The 26,233-nt window shown below is 38.4% G+C and overlaps 1 protein-coding gene across 2 annotated transcripts in view; it reads left to right on the top strand.

The window, feature by feature from the left end:
• The window catches only part of l(1)G0020 (RNA cytidine acetyltransferase l(1)G0020), a 248,047-nt gene that overhangs the window by 153,522 nt on the left and 68,292 nt on the right, over window positions 1–26,233 (top strand). For both annotated transcript variants that reach the window (XM_067143333.2, XM_067143334.2), the window contains exons 13-16: window positions 2,735–2,851; window positions 7,085–7,261; window positions 7,394–7,535; window positions 21,111–21,255. In XM_067143333.2, coding sequence (XP_066999434.2) covers window positions 2,735–2,851; window positions 7,085–7,261; window positions 7,394–7,535; window positions 21,111–21,255 — 581 coding nt within the window. The remainder of the gene's footprint in view (window positions 1–2,734; window positions 2,852–7,084; window positions 7,262–7,393; window positions 7,536–21,110; window positions 21,256–26,233) is intronic.

Consider the following 26,233-nt stretch of genomic DNA (forward strand, 5'->3'; position numbering starts at 1 on the left):
TTTGTGTGAATACGTAAGATTGTCTATATATTAGTAAAGTTGTCTGTATTTTCTCTTTCTCAATAGTCTTTTGTGGTAAATGGAACAATATTTTTACATTTGAGCAACTTTTGACAAAATTTATCAATTAAAATAAAATTTCATAAGAGCTCCTATTTTCATTATTATAATTATTACTGTTACTGTGAAAAATTATTATTTTTATATCGTACTCATTATTGTTGCTGTTTTGTAATTGCAATGCACATTAATATTAGCAAAATAGGGTAAATATAACAGTATTTCAGAAAACTTAGTTATCCGTCAGACCTTTTTTTCCATTCGCAAAACATGGTATAATATATAAACAATTTTAAAATCTCAAGTGATAGTTGACATAATACAAACAGCGTTTTTCAAAACTAGATGCTCAAACAATCACAAAGAAAAAGGAATCATGCAAATATCTCCCATAGGCACAGAGATATAATGTTTTAAATATCCCTAAAAATCCCCAGTCCAGAACATTTGTTAGGGATATTAAGGCCCAGACTGGAATGGGTTAAAAAGGGGGAGAAAAAGTGTGTGATAACTGTAGAGGAATCACACTCTTGTCACAAGTGGCAAAAATACTGGAAAGAATATTAGAGAGGAGAATGAGAAGAAAGGTAGAAGGAGAGTTGCAAGAGGAGCAGTATGGCTTTAGAAGTGGACCCAGTCTTCAGCATCAGGTAATTAATGGAAAAGAATTGAGAATATGGAAAGGATCTGGTCATGACATTTATAGATCCAACAAAGGCTTACGATAGTGTTCCCAGGGAGAAGGTTTGGGAAACCATGGTCATAAAGAGACTGGGTACACGAACTGTAGAAATGGTACAAGCAATACAAAAACTGTGTCAGCAGTGTACAGACTCTGGTTGGAAAGACAGAATAGTTTAGAAATGAAACTGGACTAAGACAGGGGAGTGTGCTGTCACCTCTTTTGTTTCTCATGGTTGTGGATGAAATTGTAAAGGAGACGAAACATATGAGGATAGGGACATGAAGTTATTTCTATTTTGCAGACGATATTGTGGTCTGGGGAACAAACAGCAAAGAAGTACAAGAATGACTTGATGCACTGACCAATAAAATTGGAAAGTATGGTTTGAAAATCAGCACAGAGAAAAGCAAAACCAAGGCGGTATCAAGAGGCAAAAGACAAAAGGAAAAGCATTGTGAAAATTGTTGACAGTTTCAAATACTTAGGGAGTGAATTAAGCAAACTACAAGGCTGGACATGGAGATTAGCAGTAGGGTGCAACAGGGCAATGCATTCTACCAGAGTGTAAGAAACCTTTTCTGGAATAATGAACTGTAAAGAGATAATGTACAAAATGTAATATGTATCCGTATTGACCTATGCTGCCGAGACTTGGACCATGACAAGTAGGGAGGACAATAGAATTCAAGCCAGCGAAGTGACATACCTAAGAAGTATGATAGGAAATACAAAGAAAGGCAGATCGAGACACAAAGATGTGGGAAAGGTGGTCAGAATGGAAAATCTAAATGAGATAATTGAGAGGAGTAAACTAAGATGGTTTGGACATATAAAGAGGATGGAGGAGAAAAGAATATGAAAACAGATGATGGAGATGAAGTTACAGGAAAAGAGAGCAAGAGGAAAACCTAGAATAAGGTGGATTGATTTGGTAAAGAGGAGTACAACAAGAAGAAACCTGGACTGGGACAAAAAGATGGAAAAGGAATGATGGAAGGAGGGAGGAAGGTGAGGAAGTGCCATAAATGCCCCAACCCAGCAGGAGCTGGATAAGGGGAAGGAGGAGGATGATGTGGATAGGTTTACTAACACATAAAAGAACACATGCAAGGCAAAATTGTAATATCTTGATGTCTCCATTTATCAGAAAAGTATTTAGTGAGAAGTAAAACCAATAACAGTATTATGTTGACTGTGAAGAAGTCGTTTACACAAAGATTATGCAAAAGGGTACACATATTAATGTCATAGGTCATTGCGCAGATTTATGAAGAATAGAAGGCCTGGAAAGTTAAGCAAAGGCATAGTTCTCATTCATGATAATACCATACCACACAAGACATGAACAACACAAGACGTGTTGTATTGACTTTGATGGGAAGTTTGGAATCATGTGGCATACAGTGGCACCTTGTGGAGAACAATTTTCACAATATCAGAAAGACGAAACAGCATCTGGGTGGACAGCAATTTTCCAACAGTGAACATGTCCAAACAACAGTTCTTCTTTGAGTCCATGCATAAGGAATTGATTTCTATCTTCGAGAAATTGAATGATTAGTGAAAACTTCACAGAAGTGTTCATAGAGATCAGATTGTTATGTTGACAAATAATATGGTGCATCTGTTTTGTATAGTACTATGTTGCTCAGTAAAAGGTTATTGAATTGCAAAAATTAAGTGATTTTTGAATCCTTCACATAATACCTTGAAGGAAAATGGCTTTTTTTGCTTAGGTGTTAGAGATTTAATGATTCTTAGCCTTTCAGCTTATATACACTCAATGCCAATAAGAAACATTTTCAGTTAAAGTTTTATCATTACCTCCTCCAACAGTTCACAGCTAAAGAATTCCTGCTAAGTTTTTAATCTGCCAGTGGTTTGTTTTATTGAGCATAATGTCACTCATTGTCTACTGCTGTTTCAATGTTTCTCCTTTGGATTGTGTGTTATTTAAAATCTTCTATTAATTTTTTTAAATTGTTCCAGAATACTCCCAATGACCTGTTAATGATGTCTGATGCACCAGCACATCATCTCTTCTGTCTTCTGGGACCAGTAGATCCCAACAAGAAATCTCTTCCTGAAGTTCTTGTTGTCATTCAGGTAATAAAAATGTTCATTGGTTTTTAATGAAGTTGTTTAGTATTGTTCTACACTTGTAAATGAGGGATTACATTGTATAATACTGCTTGTTGTCAAAATTAATCATTGACTCTTACTCATTGCTAGGGATTTATAGGTAAATAAATATTTAAAAAATAAATACATATTTTTTTATTAATTTTGGATTTTTGATAATGAGGTATTTTTTTATGTAAATACAGTGGAGCCTTGATTCTTATTTTTTTGGGGACCATGTAAAAGTATACAATATTGGAAAATGGAAAAATCAGGAAAGCGTTAAAACCATCAACAGTTTGGTTAAATATCACAATAATGAAATATGTACAGTATATAACGGACCAACTATATTGGTATTAATTATAATCTTACAAAAAACTCTTACATAAATTATACGAGTTAAAATTCTCAAAACTTTAAAATCATTTTTATCTGGAAAACTAAGTCACTTTCTCATGACAACTTCTTTTAGGCCAGCAAGTAGTCAAGCTCGTCAAAAATTGTCATTAAATATTGCAGAGCCAAACATCAGTTGATCAGAAGTAGTTTATCAGTTCTCTATTCTAATAAAATGAAGTACATCCGATACAGTAGTACCCAACAAGGTGGCAGAATCCTCCCTCTTTTTTATCTTTTCTTGTTATGTGGTCAGTGGTATATGTAGTAAGTTTCTGTAAGTGTTGTACCACATAAAGTACCATTAGGTGTGCTAGACTTTTAAAGGTTATGGTCTACTCGATAATATTGTTTTGAATTCAAGTTCTCAAATCCAAGTATATTTGATTCTGTCCGTCACTTATCACAAGCCTCAAATTGGAAAAAAAGATATCAATAAAACTCAAGAAATTTTGGTTTATTCACCTTGCACTCACCTGAGAAGTGCATTGATACACTCACTGCACAAAGTCAGTACAGGTGGGAATAGATACCAAACTTTTTAAATGTTAGGTTTCACATGTAAAATGACTCCAGTTTCTAAAAGGACATGTTACCTTAAAAACATTAACATAAAAATTCCCATCTTATATTTGTGTCAATACACTAATATCCCAAGACCTCCCATGGCTATGAGAGTAAGGACAAACACCACATCTTCACTTACTGTCATCTTATTAGATGTGCTCTCCCCTCATAAATCACAATATTATTTCTTTCTTGTCAACCCTGAAAAGCTTGTTTCTGCTTCGAATATTCATCAGACAACATCTGCACTATCTTAAGAACAATCGTACCTGTTCTGTTAGTGGTAGCTGCAACAGTGAGATATTTCTGAACCAGATGTCTATTTTGTAACTTCATGGTTTTTATCATTTTATGCTAGAAGATGCAAAGACAGGTTATATGTTAGAAGTCACCTGTAGGAGACCAAAAGGATGACCAAAATGGCAATGTGACAATACTCTTCACAAAGGTCTGAGGAGTGTAAATCTCCACCCTGTCATGGCCCAAGACGGAACTAAATGAAGACAACAAATCCATGTAGCAGACCCTGCCACCAGGATGGACAAATGCTGAAGAAGAAATACATATATGTATGATGATGATGACCTAGGTCATCTGGCTCCATGGCTAAATGGTTAGCATGCTGGTGTTTATACCAAGAGGTCCTGGGTTTGATTGCCAGCCAAATAAGGAATTTTAATCTTCATTGATTAATTCCAATGGTTTGGGACTGGTTGTTTATGCCATCTTCATCATTAGAATTCATCACAGATAGGGTCGGATCCTCACAGATGCTAGGTCGTCTATAAGGCTCAACTCGAAAGACCTGCACCAGGCCTCCCTGGAGTCACACACCATTATTATTATTCATCATTATCATCATGATCTCCAGCTCTGCCATTTTTTCTACCAAAGACATCTTGAGAGTTTGCCACTTTCTTCCTTGATGATGATGATGCTTGTTTAAAGGGGTCTAACATGTACGGTCATTGGCCCCACTCTCTTCCTTAGGTCTTGTTGTTGAATTTGTTCTCTCCATCGTTCCCTGGGTCCACCTGTTGGTCTTTCCCTTCTAACCTCCAGTTCAAGCATCAACATCAGGATCTTCATTTCTCCTCCTCCTCCTCCCCCCCCCCTTTTTTTTTTCATGTGCCTATGCCACCTCAGTTTCGGATCTTCTACACTCTCTCTCCTCCTCTCACTCTTGCTTCTGTCTTTATCTTGCCTAGCATACTTCTTATCAATTTTGTTTCACTTGCCTGGATTTTGCTTTCTTCTGTTTTCGTCATTACCCAGGTTTCAGATCAATACATCAATACATAGAGTAGTATTTGTATGTGATTTCCTTGCATCTTATTGGTACTTCTTTATCATAGTCCTCTCATGTTCTTATATAACCCTCCAGCTAATTACAGTTGTCTGCTTATCTCCTGCATCCTTCTTCCATCTTGCAATATCACACTCTCAAGGTTGTTGGTTACAAGGAAAATGTCGAGATAAAGGAGGAGACTAAGGCCAATGAAGTATTAAAATTTACATATGATGACAATGACATTTACAATAAGATACAAAAGTTGAAAACTAGAAAAGCGGCTGGAATTGATCAGATTTCTGGGGATATACTAAAGACAATGGGTTGGGATATAGTACCATATCTGAGGTACTTATTTGATTATTGTTTGGTCGGAGGAGCTATACCAGATGAATGGAAAGTTGCTATTGTAGCCCCTGTGTATAAAGGAAAGGGTGATAGACATAAAGCTGAAAATTACAGGCCAGTAAGTTTGACATGCGTTGTATGTAAGCTTTGGGAAGGCATTCTTTCTGATTATATTAGACATGTTTGTGAAATTAATAACTGGTTCGATAGAAGGCAGTTCGGTTTTAGGAAAGGCTATTCCACTGAAGCTCAACTTGTAGGATTCCAGCAAGATATAGCAAATATCTTGGATTCTGGAGGTCAACTGGACTGTATCGCGATTGACCTGTCTAAAGCATTTGATAGGGTGGATCATGGGAGACTACTGGCAAAAATGAGTGCAATTGGACTAGACAAAAGAGTGACTGAATGGGTTGCTATATTTCTAGAAAATAGATCTCAGAGAATTAGAGTAGGTGAAGCTTTATCTGACCCTGTAATAATTAAGAGGGGAATTCCTCAAGGCAGTATTATCGGACCTTTATGTTTTCTTATATATATAAATGATATGAGTAAAGCAGTGGAATCGGAGGTAAGGCTTTTTGCGGATGATGTTATTCTGTATAGAGTAATAAATAATTTACAAGATTCTGAGCAACTGCAACGTGACCTTGATAATGTTGTGAGTTGGACAGCAGGCAATGGTATGTTGATAAACAGGGTTAAAAGTCAGGTTGTGAGTTTCACAAATAGAAAAAGGCCTCTCAGTTTTAATTACTGCGTTGATGGGGTGAAAGTTCCTGTTGGAGATCATTGTAAGTATCTAGGTGTTATTATAAGGAAAGATCTTCATTGGGGTAATCACATAAATGGGATTGTAAATAAAGGGTACAGATCTCTACACATAGTTATGAGGGTGTTTAGGGGTTGTAGTAAGGATGTAAAGGAGAGGGCATATAAGTCTCTGGTAAGACCCCAACTACAGTATGGTTCCCTCACCAGGATTACCAGATTCAAGAATTGGAAAAAATCCAAAGAAAAGCAGCTCGATTTGTTCTGGGTGATTTCCGACAAAAGAGTAGCGTTACAAAAATGTTGCAAAGTTTGGGTTGGGAAGAATTGAGAGAAAGAAGAAAAGCTGCTCGACTAAGTGGTATGTTACATGTAACTAATCTCATTTTTAGGCCCGTATTGAACTATGCTGTGATATATTAACAATTTGTTGGTTATTTTGATCCACCTTTTCAATACAAATTACAGTTTGTATTGTTAAGTTGTAATGTTACAACACTAATTTACCGGGACATGTTTCGCTTTTATTCATAAGCATCATCAGCCTATACAATTGTCTCAAGGTTTGTCATATTTGGATTGTTGTTACAAATTTCATTACATTGAATGTAAATCTAATTTCAGTGATAACAATATTTAAAACACAAGAATAATATACACATTAAAAATTATGACAATATGATTTGCAATGTTAAAATGATTTTAAGCTAATATAGGATCGAAGATAGACAATAATGTAGATTTACATATGCCATGGGTAATGTAATTCATAAATTCATGCAGTCAAGCAAGAATTGTTCCCATGTAATTTTTATGTCTTTGGATGATTATATTTGTTACAGGTTTGCCTAGAAGGACAAATCTCCCAAAACTCCATTGTTCAGGGACTGAGTCGAGGTAAACGTGCTGCTGGAGATTTAATTCCATGGACTATTGCTCAGCAGTACCAAGACCAGGATTTTCCCTCCCTGTCAGGTGCCCGGATAGTCAGGATAGCTGCACATCCAGATTACTTGGGGGTAATTTGTTACCTTTGTACTATCTGAAGTATTGTGATCCATTGCTAAAAGTTTTTGATTTCTGATTTCATATTTGCACTGTTCCCAACCTCTCCTTTTCCAGTTATTCATTTTACTTGTTTCATGTTTCAGATGGGGTATGGTACTCGTGCTTTGCAGTTACTGAAACAGTATTATGAATTCAAGATACCAAGTATTGACGAAGAACAGTTACCCAAAGAGAGCATCTCCAGTGTTCAAGATGAGGAACTGGGACTTCTGGAGGAAACTATTGGTAAGTCTAAAACTTTCATTTCTGTAAATAGGTCCTGTGAGAGGAAACAAGATTTTAAAATTTAGAAAGTCCCTTCCAGAAATGAGTGGAGGACTATGTCACCAGCTCTCAAAGAAGAAATTAAGGAAAAAATGGTAAATTTGCAATTGTTGAGAAAAATTCATTACCCAAGGGCATTTTAAGGGAAAGCCTGCATGGATAAAGCACCGGGCTGAGTGGCTTGGATGGTTGAGGTGCTGGGCTTCTGACCCCAACTTGACAGGTTCGATCCTGGCTCAGTCCGGTGGTGTTTGAAGGTGCTCAAATATTTCAACCTCGTGGAAAATTCTAAATTCCCATGGAGGGAATTAGATATTTTTCACCAATAGAGCATGTCAAAAATGTCAAAAACATATCAGATGTAAGGCTTTTCAGGTGTTTGCCCTATTAACCAGCGTTTCGTCTTAGGTCTGACACTAGACTCATTAGAGTGGGATGTGTCAGACCCTACCCACTGACGCTGGGGTGTATGCAGGTGAACTTATCAGAAGCCCTTATAAGAGGCACAGTCTGATAACTGCATACAGGAGATAAATCTCCACAATTGAATTATTGCCCGCCTAGCAATTCCGAATGGAAACTTCTAAATTCCCTAGTGTCAGACCTAAGACGAAACGCTGGTTAATAGAGCAAACCCCTGAAAAGCCTTACATCTGATATGTTTTTGACATTTTTGACATGCTCTATTGGTGAAAAATATCGTAATTCCCTCCATGGGAATTTAGAATTTTCCATTCGGAATTGCTAGGTGGGCAATAATTCCATTGTGGAGATTTATCTCCTGTATGCAGTTATCAGATTGTGCCTTTTATAAGGGTTTCTGATAAGTTCACCTGCATACACCCCAGCGTCAGTGGGTAGGGTCTGACACATCCCACTCTGATGAGTCTAGTGTCAAACCTAAGATGAAACGCTGGTTAATAGAGCAAATGCCTGAAAAGCCTTACATCTGATATGTTTTTGACATTTCAACCTCGTGTCAGTAGATTTATTGGCACGTAAAAGAACTGCGGGACAAAGTTCCAAATCCTCGGCATCTCCAAGAATTTTAAAAGTAGTTAGTGGGACATAAAAATAAATAACTTCTTTTTTTAAGCCTCAATGGCTCAGACGGCAGCGCGCTGGCCCCTCACCGCTGGCTTCCGTGGTTCAAATCCCAGTCACTCCATGTGAGATTTGTGCTGGACCAAGCGGGGGCCGGACATGTTTTTCTCCGGTTACTCCAGTTTTCCCTGTCATTTTCAGCAACACTGTCCAATATCATTACATTTCATCTGTAATTCATTAGCCAATGAATTTTTATGTCTTTGGATGATTATATTTGTTACAGGTTTGCCTAGAAGGACAAATGTCCAAAAACTCCATTGTTCAAGGACTGAGATGAGGAACTCCATGAGGTGACAAGCTTCAGCAGCTGGCACAATTCCTATCCTCGCTGCTAGTTGGGGGCTTAATTCATTCCATTCCTGACCTGGTTGAATGACTGGAAACAGGCTGTGGCTTTTCAGTATCTTTTAAAAAATTCAAGTTATTCATGTTTTATCAAGCTCCATACAAATAAAAAGCCTTTGAGTCCTGAAACCCTCATTTTTTTTCCTCTCAAAAGTAGCAGACATTTATTATTATAAATTCTTCCTCCACGTAGAGACTGCCTGAAGACAAAGAATACACAATACAGTGAATATAGATTAAAAAAGAAATAGTTTGTAAAGAACATAAAAGTTAAATACAATTGTGATTTATAAATTTTAACAATTCTGAGAAAAATTAGTAAAGTTAAAAGCTACAAAAACTTTTAAAACATTCAAAAGTTATAAGAACAACTTGAAAAATAATTCTTACAAAACTTAAAATACAAATGTGATTCAGACTTAAGCCCAGTTGATATTATTCCGATGAGTATAGATGATGTCTCAGAATGAGAATAAGAGCTTTTAGCCCCCCTGTCCATGAGTTCATCAGTGCTGATCTCGAAGACTCACAATTACCACTACCTTTGTGGGGATCATCCTCCTGGCACTAATCCATCACCTGAATATCCTCTAGCGCTTTTTTTTTTTTAGTAGTAATGTCATTGTAGGCATGTCACTGTAGGCAAATATATATTTCTTTTCGTCGTCATCTTCAACTGGTTGAGTTAGATGCGACTTGTATCTTATTGTGGGATCTAGAATATAGCATTTTTTCCTTTAATGGCGATCATATCTATTATCCTTGTGCTGCTGTTTGTTGCAAGACCACGAACCTCCTCATGTACTTGAAAGCCTTTGCCTCGGAGGCACTGCTCAATAGAAGACTTGATGGTGTGGTGGCGGGAGTTTCTAAGAGTTTTACCAAAAGGCCTGAAACCCTAGACGTGAACTAATGTTTTGGTCTCACCTCATCTTCTGCAGTGGGTATCTTGATGATGGGATCTTCCTTGTACGCTTCTTACAGGCACCTCGTAGCATGTTATTTTCAGATCATCCCTCTACTCTAAACTAGAGAGACCTTCATGCCTTCCTATCCTACTGTTACAAGGAGTTAATTTTTTATAAAGGCAAACTCCCTCCCCCTTCATAGCTGATACCACTTCCCGAATTCCTGATCCTTGAGAACACTTCTAATTTTCTTGGTATTGTACATACCATCTCTAATTCTAATGCTGATGTTACCGGTGTCCGCATTCAGCTTACTTGTGCAGTTGCCAGTTTCTTCGTTCAAGTTCCTCTTGGCTCCAATATATAGAATTCCCAACCATTGCAATATATTACAGTTACTGTATTTGTATGCTGAAGCACAACCTCCCAACTTGCTAGGAACACACCAAGACTTTTATATTGTTTATCAGCATAGATAATTGAATTTTGTGTATTGGTAAGAAGAGATAATATTTCTTTTGGTGTACATTTTATTGCTTTATCAGCATCTTCTAGGAAGTGCTGAGGTATTTTCCCGAGGGAACACACAGAACTTACATGTTAACATGCAGAATTCAGAATACTGTAGTAAATTTCTGAGCTTTTGTTGAAGAAGTGTCATTGTTTGCTTCGGATCAAACAAGATTGCATCAGCATAGTTTATTCCTAAATACTTAACACAGTCGGTTTTAGAAATGTATTTAGTAACCAGTCTTTCCTCAGTTGTAATGAATCCCTTTGTTATTTTTCTTCACATTAATAGCGACAGACTTTTCCAAATTTAATCTTAAACCTTCCTGAAATCTTATGACAGCTAACTTTGTAAGTTCAACTGCTGAATCTTGATGCTTTTTGATAACAAAATTATTGGCAAAACATAATACTGTTAACGGTTGGAGACCATTCACCATAGAGTAGCTGTGCTTATCAGAGAGTTCTCTTTCGCTGATTTCTTGAATGATATGATCTGTAGTGACATTATACAATGCTAGGGAGAGTAAAGAACCTTGCATAACATCACGGCATAAATTAAACAGTTCAATTTTCTGAAAATTGGACTGGATTTGTGTGGTATTACTTTCCCGATACTTGCATAAATATCCAAGCTTACTTGGGATTGCTGAGCTTTCTATGGTTTTACTCAAATGATAGTGGGCAGTGTTATCAAAGGCCTTACTTATACCCAGAAATATCAAGGTTGTGACATGCTTTTGTAGTCTTGCTGAACTTAAAATGGATCAAAGTAAGGCATTGTTGATGATAATACCTGATGAGTTCATGAATCTCCTTTCATGTTCGCTGAACTGGATGTTCTCAGTCTTGTATCAAATACCTTTTCGATGACACACCGAAGGATGGAACACATTGTTATTAATCTCCAGTTGTACAAATTTGTGTGATCTCTGCTCTTAAGTGGTAAAATGATGTGGGCCTTCGTGAACAGTGAAAGAACATGCCCAGTTTTCAACATAGCAGGAGCAATTTTAGTTATGGTAGCTGATGCCATCTCATCCTTTGTTCTAATTAGAACCTTGTGTGGTCCAGCTGATGTGTCCACTGTCATTCTTTTCATTGCCATTGTTGCTTCGTCCTTGTGTTTTTTTCCAAATACATTGTCTTGAGTTAAGCATTCGTTGTTGGTCATAGCATCTTTGTTTGTCTCACACTCACAGTTGTTGTGCATAGAGAATATAGAGGAGAAATGTTCACCAAAATCGTGAATATTCACCTTACACTGAGATATTTGATCATTTATTATGTTTCTGATGGCTTTCCTTCGGTGATTACAATATAGGTATTGGGTTTCCTGTTACCGATATTTATTATGCCTCTTCTCTCCATCCTTATTGGTAGCCCTCTGATTGTGTGACTGCTACTCATAAATTCTTTGAAGTTGGGCATTTCTTTTAGCTTTGCTAGGCTCAAAGTACTTTTTTACAGAATGTTTAGGTCCCAGAAGAAGATCAATACCAGTAGACAAATATTCTGCAAACTCATTAATGAAGTGTTCAAACTTATCTGTATTCATTTCATAAGAAAACCTATCATTCCACTGACATAGTTCTTCTTTAAATTTGTTGATAGGTCCAGATGCAGGCTATGCTACTGGATTAAGAATTCAAGTGGTGGACTCTCGATGTTTATCTGAACCTTATTCTTGTAAAGGAGGACAGTGACTAGTGCTGGGCTGTCTGCTCTCTTATCCGTCTAAAGATTTCAGGGTGAGAGCAACGTATGTGGGTGTTAATCCTTACATAATATTTACCACAATGGGAAGATAGCATATGATCCTTACCCTTGCTACTGATGTTTTCTTCGCCCATAGTAACTCGCATGAGGTTGTTAATGTTTCATGGAATATCTGCGGACAAAGCTTTCTGGACTGTTAATGTAGATTCCATCCCTGTTCTGAGGTGTGCCGATATGTAATAACGAATGAGAACTGAAAAAACATAAACAATATCAACTTGACCTGAGTCAGTCGTTGACTATAAACAGTATGAACATCTTGTCACGTAGACTCCACGTTTGAATAGTAAAGAACAATAATCCATCACCACGTACTCAGTCCTTGTGTATATTGCACAAGAGAAAAATGATGGTAACAAACACTTAAATACATGGTTAAAGAGGTAATTCTAATTACATTTAAAATATACACACTAATATGAAACATACACAACAGTCATCGAATAAATATATCCTTTCTCAGTAAAAATTAGCAGAACGTCTACAAGGGAATGCAAAACACACATAACAATAATAAATTACAATCAAACCTTCACAATAAAAATCAGCTGATAAGTTATTTACTAGGGAATATGAAAAATGCAGAAGAATCGTCAATTAAAATGAAAATTTCACAACAATGAATGAAAATCCACAGCCTGTTTCTTCTGGTTTGTCATATTTTGAATATTTGACATTTCTATCCTTCGAGTGCCAGGTTGAGTGGCTCAGATAGTTGAGCATTGGCCTCCTGACCCCAACTTGGCATGATCAATCCTGACTCAGTCTGGTGGTATTTGAAGGTGCTCAGATACGTCAGCCTTGTGTCGGTAGATCTAGTGGCATATAAATGAACTCTTGTTGGACTAAATTCTGGGAGAAGATCTTTCAAGAATGAAACATGTCATTCTAGTTTAATTAAGTTGTTTCTTTTTCAGGTACAATTCTATTATCATACGTTTTCATCTTCAGGTAGTTTATAAACGTATTTATTAACAATTAGCTTCGGCAGACAGAAGGACCTAACAGTTATAAATTAACTGAATAGAAACTGAAAAGAAATGGCTTCAAATATCACAAACTTTCAAAACAGACTGTAGTGACAGTGACTGAAGTAGCAGACTGAAAAGATGGATTAACAGACATCTTGTAGAGTTACGATCTGAAGGACATATTCTGCTCTGTAGGGCGATCCCAAAGGAAGTTTAACATTGTAAGGGTGGGAGAATTTCAAAAGAAAGAATCACTATCATGTTTTGTTGCAGCACACTCGGTAAAATAATAAATTCTACTTTTCTTCTTCTACTTCATCCATTCCATTTTCCAGATTCTCCCTGGGTAGGGTAGTGTACCAAAGCCCTCCACCACTCCTCTTCTGGTACTTTATTACTATTGACTCCTCTATTTGCAATACAGTCCGCAACAGAGCTCCTCCATCTCATTCTAGGCCGTCCCTTAGGCCTCTTTGCAGTCTCTATATCCATGAATGTTCTCTTTGGTATTCTCTATCCTGGCATTCTCATCTTGTGTCCAAACCATATCAGCTTTGCTATATCAATCTCTTCTTGAAGTTTACACACTCCCACGCTTCTCCTTATTTCGTCATTTTGTATTCTATCTCATCTTGTCTTTCCCTGTATGCTTCTCAAGTACCTCATTTCAGCCGTTTTATCGTACTTTCGTTCCGCTTAGCATCCAGGCTGCTGAAGCATAGGTCAGTATAGGTTTATAATAGGACGAGTATAAAACCTTGCTCTTCATTGGCACATCTTTGTTCCATACAGTGTCTCTCACACCCTGGTAGAAACTTGCAGACTGCTGTATTCTTACGAGGGTAATTCCAAAAATAAGGTGTCCTATTTTTTAATAAATACAAAACTCTGTTCATGTGGCTGTTGGTCACAATATTGTGAATAGTGTTTCCTGTGCTCGCATATAAACATGCGCACACCGTGCTGAGGCACTCAGTCTTGGCTTGGCACCCGTTGAGAATGGAGCACCCGTTGGATGTTACCGCCAAGTGTGAAATGCGCACAGTTATTCGGTTTTTGAAAGCAAAAGGTACTGAACCGATTGAAATCCATCGCCAATTGACGGAAGTGTATGGTGAATCGTGCATGGCTGTCAGAAATGTTCGTAATGGTGTAGAGCAGGGATGGCGAACCTATGCCACGCGTGTCACTAGGTGACATGCAAACACGATTTCGGTGGCACACCACATGCACATATTAAACTTTTTATGTACCTTTTATACTGTAGACTATACATATCTCGTGCATCGTATAGTCATAGTGTTCCAGGTTTAAGAAATAAATACCGAAAATCTAAATTCTTGTTCCATTTGGATGGGTATTACAGCAACACTGCAACACTGATAGGTCTGGAAGTCAAGTGAGATAAATGTCAGATGCGGCTGTCAAGCCATTCCCTCACCCACATCAGTGAATTAGTGAATTTTGACTTGTGTGTGGTTGCCAGCATTGCATAATTATTCTTAGCGAGTAACAGTTTATTGTTTTGAATTTTGTAAGACAAATAGTTCCCAAGAGATTATCCCAGTTTCGAGATTTCGAGAAATTATCGCACTTTATTTCAACACCTCATATTGCACAAATGAGTCTCTTTTTTTTTGAGTGGTTAGATACTGACAGTTTAGAAATGGAGTTGACTGAATTTTAAGAAAGCAGTACATGGGTGAAAAACGTACAACTTGATGAAGCATTGGTGAAAATCGAGTGTGCTTTTGATGGTGAATACTCTCTCCGGAAGCCGGAGAACTTAATACCTGAACAGTGGAACAGCCTCCCACAAATGCTTTCGGCCATAAAGAAACTTGCTACAGCGCTACTTACTTTGTCTGGGACATCATACACTTACAAGCAGCTGTTTTCTGCAATGAACGTTGTGAAGTCAACAGTTAGAAACCATCTTGGCTCAGATCTGAGTGCTTCTCGTGTGTTATTGAAAACAACAAGTTATGAACCTAACAAAAATGACATATTCATGAGGTATATTTTTGGGCTTATGCCGTGTAATTAATTATAAAACACACTCAACGCGTTTCGAAAGGAACCTTGTCTTTCTTCATCAGGAGACCAGAGAGAAATGAAACGACATATAACAGGTTGCAAGGAGAAAGCAACATGGAACTAGAAATGGTGCCCTAAGATGTAAACGGGACGCAATTTTAGCCCCAGATAGAGACAACGAATGGCAACAGTAAAGCATTACTCTCTAATGGTTCTGATAATAGGTAGCCATGATTCACTGAGGTTGTAGCCTGTATCGCGGTTGAGGTTCCAAGAAGTGGATGTTCTTGCCCGTATAAAGCAATATTGCCCAAGAATTATCAGGGAGGCAGTTGAAATACGTAAACACCCAGACAATTTCAACCGCGATACAGGCTACAACCTCAGTGAATCATGGCTACCTATTATCAGAACCATTAGAGAGTAAACTCTTGCCATTCATTGTCTCTCTCTGGGGCTAATATTGCGTCCCGTTTACATCTTAGAGCACCATTTCTAGTTCCTTGTTGATTTCTCCTTGCAACCTGTTATGCGTCGTTTCATTTCTCTCTGGTCTCCTGATGAAGAAAGGCAAGGTTCCTTTCGAAACGTGTTGAGTGTGTTTTATAATTAATTACACAGCATAAGCCCAAAAATATACCTCATGAATAGTTACACAGGCCGTGAAAGTCTAAATGATAAAAATGACATTGCTACTATGTATTTTTGCGGTATTGGCAAAATACGACCATGAAACATGCATTCAAATGTATTATTTTACTATATATATATATATATATGTAATAACATATTATGGAACATAATTTGGAATTAGGGATGGAATTCGGTGGGAGCGGTGGTGAGTGGTGGTGGGGAGGGAATTATAGCCATTACAAACGAAAATAACCAGTGGCACAGTAGACAGTTGAGAATAATAATCCAGACCAAAGTTGGCACACTAGTTGGAAAAGGTTCGCCATCCCTGGTGTAGAGAGTTTGCAGCCTAATTTATAATTTATAATACCAATATTTACTCATTCAGGACAAATATTTCAGGTTCCCTATGGCAATCAACATCTGCATCATCTGATGGCCAAGCAAACATCAATTTTTGAAAATGAACCGGTGGCTCCAAGTAACCTACGCAGTGGCCTTCACGGTATGCACTAGCCATGCGTCTTGGTAGGTGTGCTATTTACCAATTGACGAACCCAACTCTGCACACTGGGGCAAAACGCTGGCAACCAGGAATGAGTTGCCTGGAAAATTTATAATGTCCAATAACGGACCAACTATATTGGTATTGACAACTGCTGTCGGACACGTTATATACGCATTTATTACACAAACATGTTCTCCACTTTCATTTCTAGTTTTCTTTACGGAACAGCAATCGACAGGTATTACTAATCGAACTTTAACATTTAAACATTGACAAGTAAGAATCACTACTGCTGTGACGGTAAGGCCAATGTATGAAGTGTTGTTACCTGAGCAATGAACAGTTTAAAATTTATTTACTCAAAATACTCTTCTCTCACTGAATTTTGATTTAAAATTATTATTCTTCTTTTTTGCTATTTGTTCTACGTTATACCGACACAGATAGGTCTTATGACGCCGGTGGAATAGGAAAGGGCTAGCAGTGCGAAGGAACCGGCTGTGGCCTTAACTTTTTTTTTTTGCTTTACGTCGCACCGACACAGATAGGTCTTATGGCGATGATGGGACAGGAAAGGGCTAGGAGTGGGAAGGAAGCGGCCATGGCCTTAATTAAGGTGCAGGCCCAGCATTTGCCTGGTGTGAAAATGGGAAACCACGGAAAACCATTTTCAGGGCTGCCGACAGTGGGGTTCGAACGTACTATCTCCCGAATACTGGATACTGGCCACAGTTAAGCGACTGCAGCTGTCAAGCTCGGTATGTGGTGGCCTTAATTAAGGTACAGCCTGATGTGAAAATGGGAAACCACGGAAACCATCTTCAGGGCTGCCGACAGTGGGGTTCGAACCCACTATCTCCCGGATGCAAGCTCACAGCTCATAGCTGCACACCGTGCGGCCAACTTGTTCCGCCCTACTGCATTTCAAGTAAAAATTATTGTCATAATTTAGTACGGCCAACTTGCCCGGTATTTAATATTCTAGTGAAAGGTATGAATGAAATGTAATCTGAAACTATATATATTGAAATTAAAATTGAAACATGTTTGAGTCAAAATATTTATGTTATGCATGCAACGAATGTGGAAAAAGTAAGACTTTTATGTTTTGTCCAGCCCCGTTCCTGAGAGCAGCACTTGAAGAATTTTAAAACTCTAATTAAACAATGACTCTTAATCTCAAGATTAACACCAGAAGACAAAAGTATTGTGGTAAGTTCTGCTATGTATCTAAATGCTATGATAATAAAAACGATTACTATTTTTCCTCACAGTTAAGGAACGTCAGTTGGACTACTCCACTGCACTTTCATTTCACGGCATTATTTTGGCACATATCAACGAAAGTAGGCTTTAGGATTAATCATTTTAACAGTATTAGTCAATGTAACATACTCTGTTATTCCCTAAATTAAGATACATCGGCAATCAGAGTCAGTATCAGAATGTCAGCTGGACTACTCCATCTCCCTGCAGTTTCATTTCACGACATCATTTTGGCAAATATAAACGGAAGTAACCTTTAGGATTAATAATTTTAACAGTATTAACCTATGTAACATTCTCCATAACTCTAAATTACAATAAATCGGCAATCAAAGTCAAATATATTTTCCATAAAGAAGTATGCATTTCTACCACAAATAGGTAGGTCGCCAGCGCCACGTGTCAAGCTGTGTAACTACTCCGATTACAGTGTGTGGACCCGATTGTCAAGGCCGGTAAGGAACTAGCTAGAGCGACGCATCAAGTCGGCCGTGGTTGACTGGTGGGTTTGTTTGGTAGTTTTCCCAGTATTTTAGGGAAATAGTGGAATGGCGATTGTGGAGGTTTGAAATGTGGTGGTGGCATTTGTTTGCCATTGTTTGGGACTTAAGAATAGGTGACTTATTTGCACTTTGGAAGGTGCTGCCATCAGTTGGGCTCGTTGAAAGGTTTAGAAGGGGTATATTTTGGGATGCGTTGTTGATTGATGGGCCATGCAGTGTTTGTGGGTGGGAAATGTCTTGGGTTGGGATATGTTGGTTATGTAGTGCTGGTTAGTAGTGAGAGGAGATTTTTCAGAAGTTCTATGGTGGGGATGGTTTGTGATGTGCGGCCCAGATAGTGCGTGGGAGGGGGGGTTGAGGTTAAGGTTAAGTAAGGTTGGGATTGTACGGCTCCGCGGTGTAGGGGGCAAAGCGTCCGCCTGTCACCCGGCAGCCCCGGGTTCGATTCCCAGCCGGTCAGGGGTTTTTAATTGTAAATAATTAATATCGTTGGCCTGGGGACTGGGTGTTTGTCGTCCTTAATATTCCTTTCCTCACATTCAATACTTTACACTTCCGCCATTTCCAAATACACGCAGGTTCATAACATATGGTGCGATGTATAGGCAAAAGATCTTCTTACGTCGACGCCCCGAATAAATAGCGTTTAAAAAAAAAAAAAGGGACAGGGTTTGTTAGTTGGTTGTGGTTGGCGGAGGTGTTTGTTTGCAGTGTGATGAGCTTTTATTGCTTTCTTGAGAAATGGGCAGCCTGGGTATGAGGCAGCATGATTGCCTTTGCAGTTAGAGTGGCCTGGTCCTGTGGGACTGGGCAGGCGGTGTGATGGTAATGATCACCACATTTGTTTCAGTGGGTCTGATTTCTGCAGGTTGCTGCAGAGTGGTTTAACTGTAGGCAGTTATAGCACATGAAGATGAGTGTGGATTGTGGGTGAGGCTTATTTTTGGTTGTACAGGTTCTGTTGTGGTTGGGTGTTGGTTGGCAGGTAGGTGATTGTTGAAAGTTATGAGGAGGGTTTTTTAGCTGTGTGGAATTTGTTTGGGTGGGTTCTGTGGCTGCAGGTTGTGTGTTTATTGGATCAGTTTGGATTTCCTGTTCTGTGATTAAAGGAGAGGTTTGGGTGCTGATGTGCGTTAGGGATTGTGGTGTAGCAATATGAGAGCCGCATTCACAAAATGTAGGACCATCCTCCGATGTTTTTCTTCATCTTCATCTTCTGTATCTTCAATATCTTCGTACTTGTCGTCCTCTTCTACTTCAGGTGCTTCTTCTGATTTTTGGTGAGGGTGGGAGTCTGAGGGGCGTAAAACCATGGGTCTTACAGGACTTCTTTGAGTGCTGATATCCATGTGTGAAGTTCTCGGCCAAGGTTGTTTTCGAGAGGAGTGATAATTAATATGTTGTTATGCGTCTCTTCTATTACAGCTTGGGTTTGAATGAGATCGCTGATGGCGTTTAGTATTGTGCACCTGTTCAGGGGCACAGGTCCTACAAGGCTGAGTGGAGTGATAAGTACATTGCAATTTGTAATGGGGTTCTCGTTATATGCCGTACTCGTTATAGCGGACATCTACTGTAATTCAGTGCAATTCATAAATAATTCTAGCTGTACACTTAGCAGCCTTCACGTGTTGGACAAAAGGAGCATTTAGAAATTTAAAAAAATTTGTTTTACAGATCCCAAATCAGGAATGAAAAGTGTCACTGGTAGTGAGGCAGAAGAATTACATGAAGAAGTTCTGCCAGTGAAGCAGAGACTAAAGTTTCTTAAACAGGTTAAGAATTTGTGTGTCATGCCTGATCATGAGTATGGAGATAACACAGTGGAACCTTTTAACAGACTTTATTCCTGTTTTGAGAATATCACAGTAAAGAAAAGAAGTGCTAAATTTATACAGACAAAGTTGAATTACTTCTCAAAGCTGTAATGTTTGTAAAGGCTATAAAATGACTTCTATAATCTCCCATGCAAGTATTTTGTTAGAAATTATTTAGAATAAACAAAATAAAGATGTATGCTTAGATTTATGGCAGTTGTTCTTTGCCGTTGAAATGTTCAATTAATTTTTTCAACCTTGTTTCAGCGGGCACCTCTCATAGCGGACTTCTTTCCACAGAACCGACATTGTCCGCAGAAGAGAGGTTTGACTGTTTATTGTAGGAGCAAATACATCATCCCTTTCAGTTACCAGAAAGGTGCTCAGTAATTGCAGTTTTGCTTAGCATTTGGGTTACTAAGAGAAATTTAATAATAATAACAATAATAATAATAATGTTATTGGCTTTACTCCCACTAACTACTTTTTTGGTGACCAGGGACACTGAGGTGCCAGATTTAGTCCCGAAGGAGTTCTTTTATGTGCCAGTAAATCTGCTGAAACAAGGCTGACGTATTTGAGCACCTTAAAATACTGCTGGAGTGAGCCAGGATCGAACCTGCCGAGTTGGGGTCGGAAGGCCAACGCCTCAACCACCTGAGCCACTCACCCTGGCTAAAGAGAAATTTAATTTGAAACTTTCAGTAGTTATCCATCTTGTTTCCATGGCTAGAAATATTGGGAATATAAAGTGCTCCCACTATCATCACTTATTCTTCATAATTTGTGCTGAGGACCCTAACACACACATTATTAACCCTTAGCCCAAAATATGGTTATTGTGAAGGTAAACATTTATGGAAACAAAGAGTTGTCAGGTTCTGTGCATAGAAAATATCCACCTCCTCTTCCTCCACCCTCCTCCTCTTCATCCTCCTCCAATTTAACTTGAAACAACATGCTGAACTTGGACATACAAGGACAGCTACTTCCATTGGAATATTTTGTAACTTTTCAATAGGTTGATGGAAAAATCTTAGAAAGTGAACAAATGATTGTATAATCACCTGCTTTACTGAAAAATACTACATTCTTATAGGAATCACAATTCCTGTTTATGTATCTCTGAAACTTTATTCTTTATTTTCTCAGAGCCACGAAAGTCTTTGCCTCCATTACTGTTGAAGTTGAGTGAACGTCCTCCTGAGCAACTTGACTACCTGGGAGTTTCCTTTGGCCTTACGGAACAGTTACTTAAGTTCTGGAAGAGGGCTGGTTTTGTACCTGTTTATCTCAGGTAAATATCGAGTACTCTTTTCTTAATGTAAATCATGTTCAATAAGTTGTAATTTGCAGAACTCTAATTTTGAAATAGATATTTATGGGTGAATTATCATGTGAGGATCTGTGGTCGCTGGTGAACAAAATTGAATTTGATTAATGTGTAGTTAGTATTTTACATGCTTCACATAATTCTGTATTCCTATTGCTTCCAACAGTACTATGTCACATTGAATAGTTGCAATAAATTGTAACAATGAATAATAAAGGTATGGAAAATCATGAAGCAGAAAGGATTTGGAAGACGAATATGTGCAAGCAATGTACAACAGTTGTTGCAGCAGTGTCCAGTCCACTGTATGTAGGATGGAATGGTTTTGAAATCTGACTAGACTAAGACAGGAAAGTGTGCTGTCACTGTTATTATTTTTAAGGGGTTTTCTTTCTCTCTTCAGCTTGTCCTAGTTATTTCTGGAGTTGTTGGCATCACCCAGGCTCATTTTGGTCTTGGTCCAGTGTTTAAGAGATGGGTATCTTTCCTGACACTACATGAATTTTGAGATGACAATCTCAAGCCAGGACAGAATGGGATTCTGGGTGGGAAGCCAGCACCTAATCCACTAAGCTAATCATGCCCCCCAGTGTTCTTAATGGTAATGAATGAAATTGTGAAGGAGACAAACAAATAGTATGGGGACAGGGAGCTGAAAATTTTAAGAAGTATGATACGAAAGACAAGAAAGTAGAAACTGAGATGGTTTTGACTTGTTAAGAGGTTGGAAGAGGGAAGGATTACAAAGTGGATGATGGAGGCTAAGACTGATGATGATGATGATGATGATGATGATTGTTGTTTAAAGAGGCCTAACATCGAGGTCATCGCCCCGGCTAAGACTGAAGGGAGAATAAGGGAGGATATACCCAGACTAAGGTGGTTGGACTCGGTCATGAATAGCATAATAAGAAGGAACCTGGACTGAAATACAGTTGAAGATCAGCAAAGGTGGTTGAATGGAAGAAGAAGGAAAGGAACATCCAAAGCCAGCTGGAGCTGGAAAAGGGAGATTGATGATGATGATGATGATGATGATGATGATGATGATTTTACTATACATTTTTCTGGTAAATAAGTTACCTATCTTATTCAAGTGCTTTTAACTATTTCATATTGTTCTCAGTTCAGGACATCCTTCAGTGCAGTGGATTTAAATGCCCAGCCATTTCTGTGCTGCGGGAGAAGTTCTAAGCACGGTTTTCAAAATTTTTCAGACTTGAGCAAGACTTTGCTCAAAGCAGCATAACTCTGATACTGTTTTACAGCTTTCAATAATACTATCATAGGCATGTTTTATAAACTATTCTGCCAGGCTGTGTGGCCTTCTGACCCCAACTTGGCAGGTTCGATCCTGGCTCAGTCCAGTAGTATTTGAAGGTGCTGACATACATCAGCCTCACGTCAGTAGATTTAGTGGCATGTAAAAGTACTCCTGCAGGACAAAATTCTTGCACCTCAGCATGTCTGAAAACTGTCAAAAAGTAGTTGGTGGGATGTAAAAAAGTAGCTTTAACATTATTATTATTATTATAGACTATTCATTCAGAAAATATGATGCTGTTGTACCTTAATGGTTGAGATTGGTGTGGAATTTCTTGAAACTCCCTCAATGCAGACCCCCCTTCATACCATCACATTCCCCAACTTCTTCATTCTCCCTGTGTTCTCTATAAACTGTTCTATTTGACCCATGTAATTAGAGATGTATTAGCCATGACATACAGATCGCCATTCTGCATTCTGTCACTCATATGCAATTCCAAACTGAGGACTTTGTGTACAGCGATGTCATCCACAACACTCAGATCACCATCTGAATGTAACAAACATTCATCAGAATCACTCATTCTCCTAAAACATCCTCTATTTCCATGCTCGATAACCCGCACTTGCTTGTAGAAGCCTTCTCCACTCAAGACAGGGAATGCAAGACAGCAAGTGATAAGGAAAAAGATCAGAAAAGAACATCTCAAGAGAGCCCTGAATAGACAGAATTTGTGATTGTTTCAGTCTGGTTCTTCCCCGAGAGGAAATGAAGGTATAATGCGAGAAGTGTGCATAGTAGGCACTAGATAGCAGACAAATGCAGTGGTTGCTCGTAGTGGCAGAGATAAACATTCCTTGGAATATCACTCGAATTTCAGTGAACAAAACACTATTGAAATAGAGATCAAGATAAATCGTTCAAAAGCTCAAAACTTCCTATTCAAGGAGTAATAAGTTAAGAACAAATGGTTTTGATCGTAACTGCTAGATCGCAGTACAGTACACGTGTGTACCATGCGAACAGTGCTCGTCACTCCACCAGATGCGATGCTCATTACACGACGAGCACCGCTCGGCACTCCACTCTGACAGTTTAAGGCTGATGTGGAATATTTCCATGCTTGTGTTGATGTCTGTCTATTTATGTGCTGTGCATAGTAAACAGTCGACAAATGCAAATTCTCTTTTTTATTTGAGTGCTCTGTTGTGCAATGTGTCTGTCAGGTTGAATAAATCAAAACGTAACTTATATATTCCACAAACAACATTTATCTCCTTTCTTTTACAAATACTGACTCTACTGTTAAATTTGAAATGGTAGTAAGGTCATTTTTTATACTTGGTTCTTATATGTGTCTGTTAGAAGCAGCATGTGCCTTTCTTAGAACAATGAATTCAAGGCAAAGATAGTGAGGAAAATCATGACTGCAACGATGAAGAATGTGGCATGCTAGAAGAAATGGTTTTATCACTTGTTCTTTAATGATGACAAACTGTCTCAGTGGAACTTGTGCAAAACAGCCCCCAGGAAAATGGTGAAGACACAACATTGACAAAAACTGCTCAGTATGCAGACTTTTATGAGAAACTTGCTACACATGACTGGTGGATTGGAAAGAACCAAGAGAACCTTGGTAAAGCTACTTTGTAAAGATCTCAACCTAAGAAATTCCACCATGTACCATCCTCAGACATCAGCACCATCAAAGGATCCAGTAAACAAATTATGTTAATGAAGTCAAGACTTTTTTTTTAGATAAATGAAGCCAAGAAAAACCACTCACCCAGATAACCTTGCTGCAGAGATGAGACGCCCGATACAGTACATGGTTTCTAGTTGTGAAACACTGTGAGAAGAACAAGCCACTCCTAACTTTCTTGGACATCAAAAATGTATTTTCGATCTTGTACTGTATGAACTGATTTGGCCAGAAGTTCCACAATGTGGAGTATTGTCAATTGGGCACAGCAGCTTTATACAGTTCCGAGAAACTAAGTTCAAGTTGCTGCAGGTGCAACCACTAACTTTCACAGTACAATCAGCAATCACCAGGGCTTGGCAAGATGCAAGGATAAGAAAGGGTTAGACTTGGGAAGGAAGCAATCATGGCCTTAATTAATTTGCTGGGTGTGAAAATGGGAAACAACAGAAAACCATCTTCCGGGCTACTGACGGTGGGATTCAAGCCTACCATCTCCCAAATGCAAGCTCACAACTACGCGACCCTAACCAGATGGCCAACTCGCTCGGTTCTTCTCAGCTCCCGACAGGGTCATGGAGATTGTGCTTGTCTCGTTTCCTATTGCCCCCTCTTTTAATGCTGATCTGTTGTGTTCGTCCTATTATTTGTTCTATTGCATTACTTGTAGTGACATGTTGCGTTCCTTTCCTCCTTTAATGTTTGTCCTATGTTCCTAGTTGTACCTCTCTTCAACATAAATTTTTTTCCTCTTTCCTTTTCCTGTATATATATGACTTCTTATCCTACTCTTCCCACATTAAGACTGAAGATCTGTATGAGTGTTGAAGCCCATCCTCGTAATGAAAATGAGGAGCAGAAATGAATTTGTTGGCGTGGAGAGTGAGGGGGGTTGGTCTGGAAGAATTGGGAATGATGAAAGAAGAGACTGTCTATTTGAAGATGGCAGTGTACGAAGATGTGGAGGTTGTCCTTGTCCTTTTGTGTTTTGTCTCCCTTTTTAATGCTCCTTTTTCCAATGCTGATGTCATGTTTATCTTACTGTGTTCATATTCCTTTCTATACATTACTTGATTCACCACTTTTTTTTCTTTTATATTTCTGTATTGAAATTCATAAGAAAGTTAGGAGAACAAAGACTGAATGGCTAGATAGCCAGTGCACAGAAATAGAAGATCTTGAATGGAAACATGATACATTCAACACACATAAAAAGATCAAAGATGCTGCTAGACTATATACAGGTAAAGGGACTGGACTCATTTATGCCCAATAAGGGAAGATCATTGTCAACCATGAAGAAAACTAAACAGCTAGAAAGACTTTGTCATGACAAGTCTTGTCTTAATGTTGTATCACATATAGCTCATCAGGAAGTAGAACATGTGATTGAGAACTATGAAAGCAGGAAAAACTCCTGGTCCTGATTGCATAACTGTAGAAATGATAAAATTAATTAAATAAGACCGTTCTTTGGATACTCTGGTGGATTTATTTTACCTAGTATACACCAGCAGAAATACTCCATCAGATTGGCTGACGCCACCCATTGCTCTCATCCCGAAAATATCAATGGCTAAATCCCATAGAGATCATAGAATTAATTACGGTATAAGCTTAATAAGTCTGAAGACAAAACATGCAAAGATGCGTAGCAAATGTAAACCATAGATGGACAATACCCAATTCAGATTTCATAATGGTTTTGGTAGCAGAGAGGCATTGGTCGGAATTCAGATTCAGAGATGCCTAAATATGGCTGTGGATGTTTACACATGTTTTAATGATTATGAGAAGGCATTCGAGCATGTGAAACATCGAACACTAATGCATATCCTCAATGACATTGACCTGGATGACAGAGACCTACAAATGAATTTCAACAGTGTTGATTACATTTGAAGATATGAACACAACAGCCATTGAAATAAAATGAGGATTGAGACAGGGCAGTGTTCTATTCCCAAATCTCT

Source organism: Anabrus simplex, chromosome 3 (genome assembly GCF_040414725.1).
Source record: "Anabrus simplex isolate iqAnaSimp1 chromosome 3, ASM4041472v1, whole genome shotgun sequence".
In the NCBI taxonomy this organism is placed as follows: Eukaryota; Metazoa; Arthropoda; class Insecta; order Orthoptera; family Tettigoniidae; genus Anabrus; species Anabrus simplex.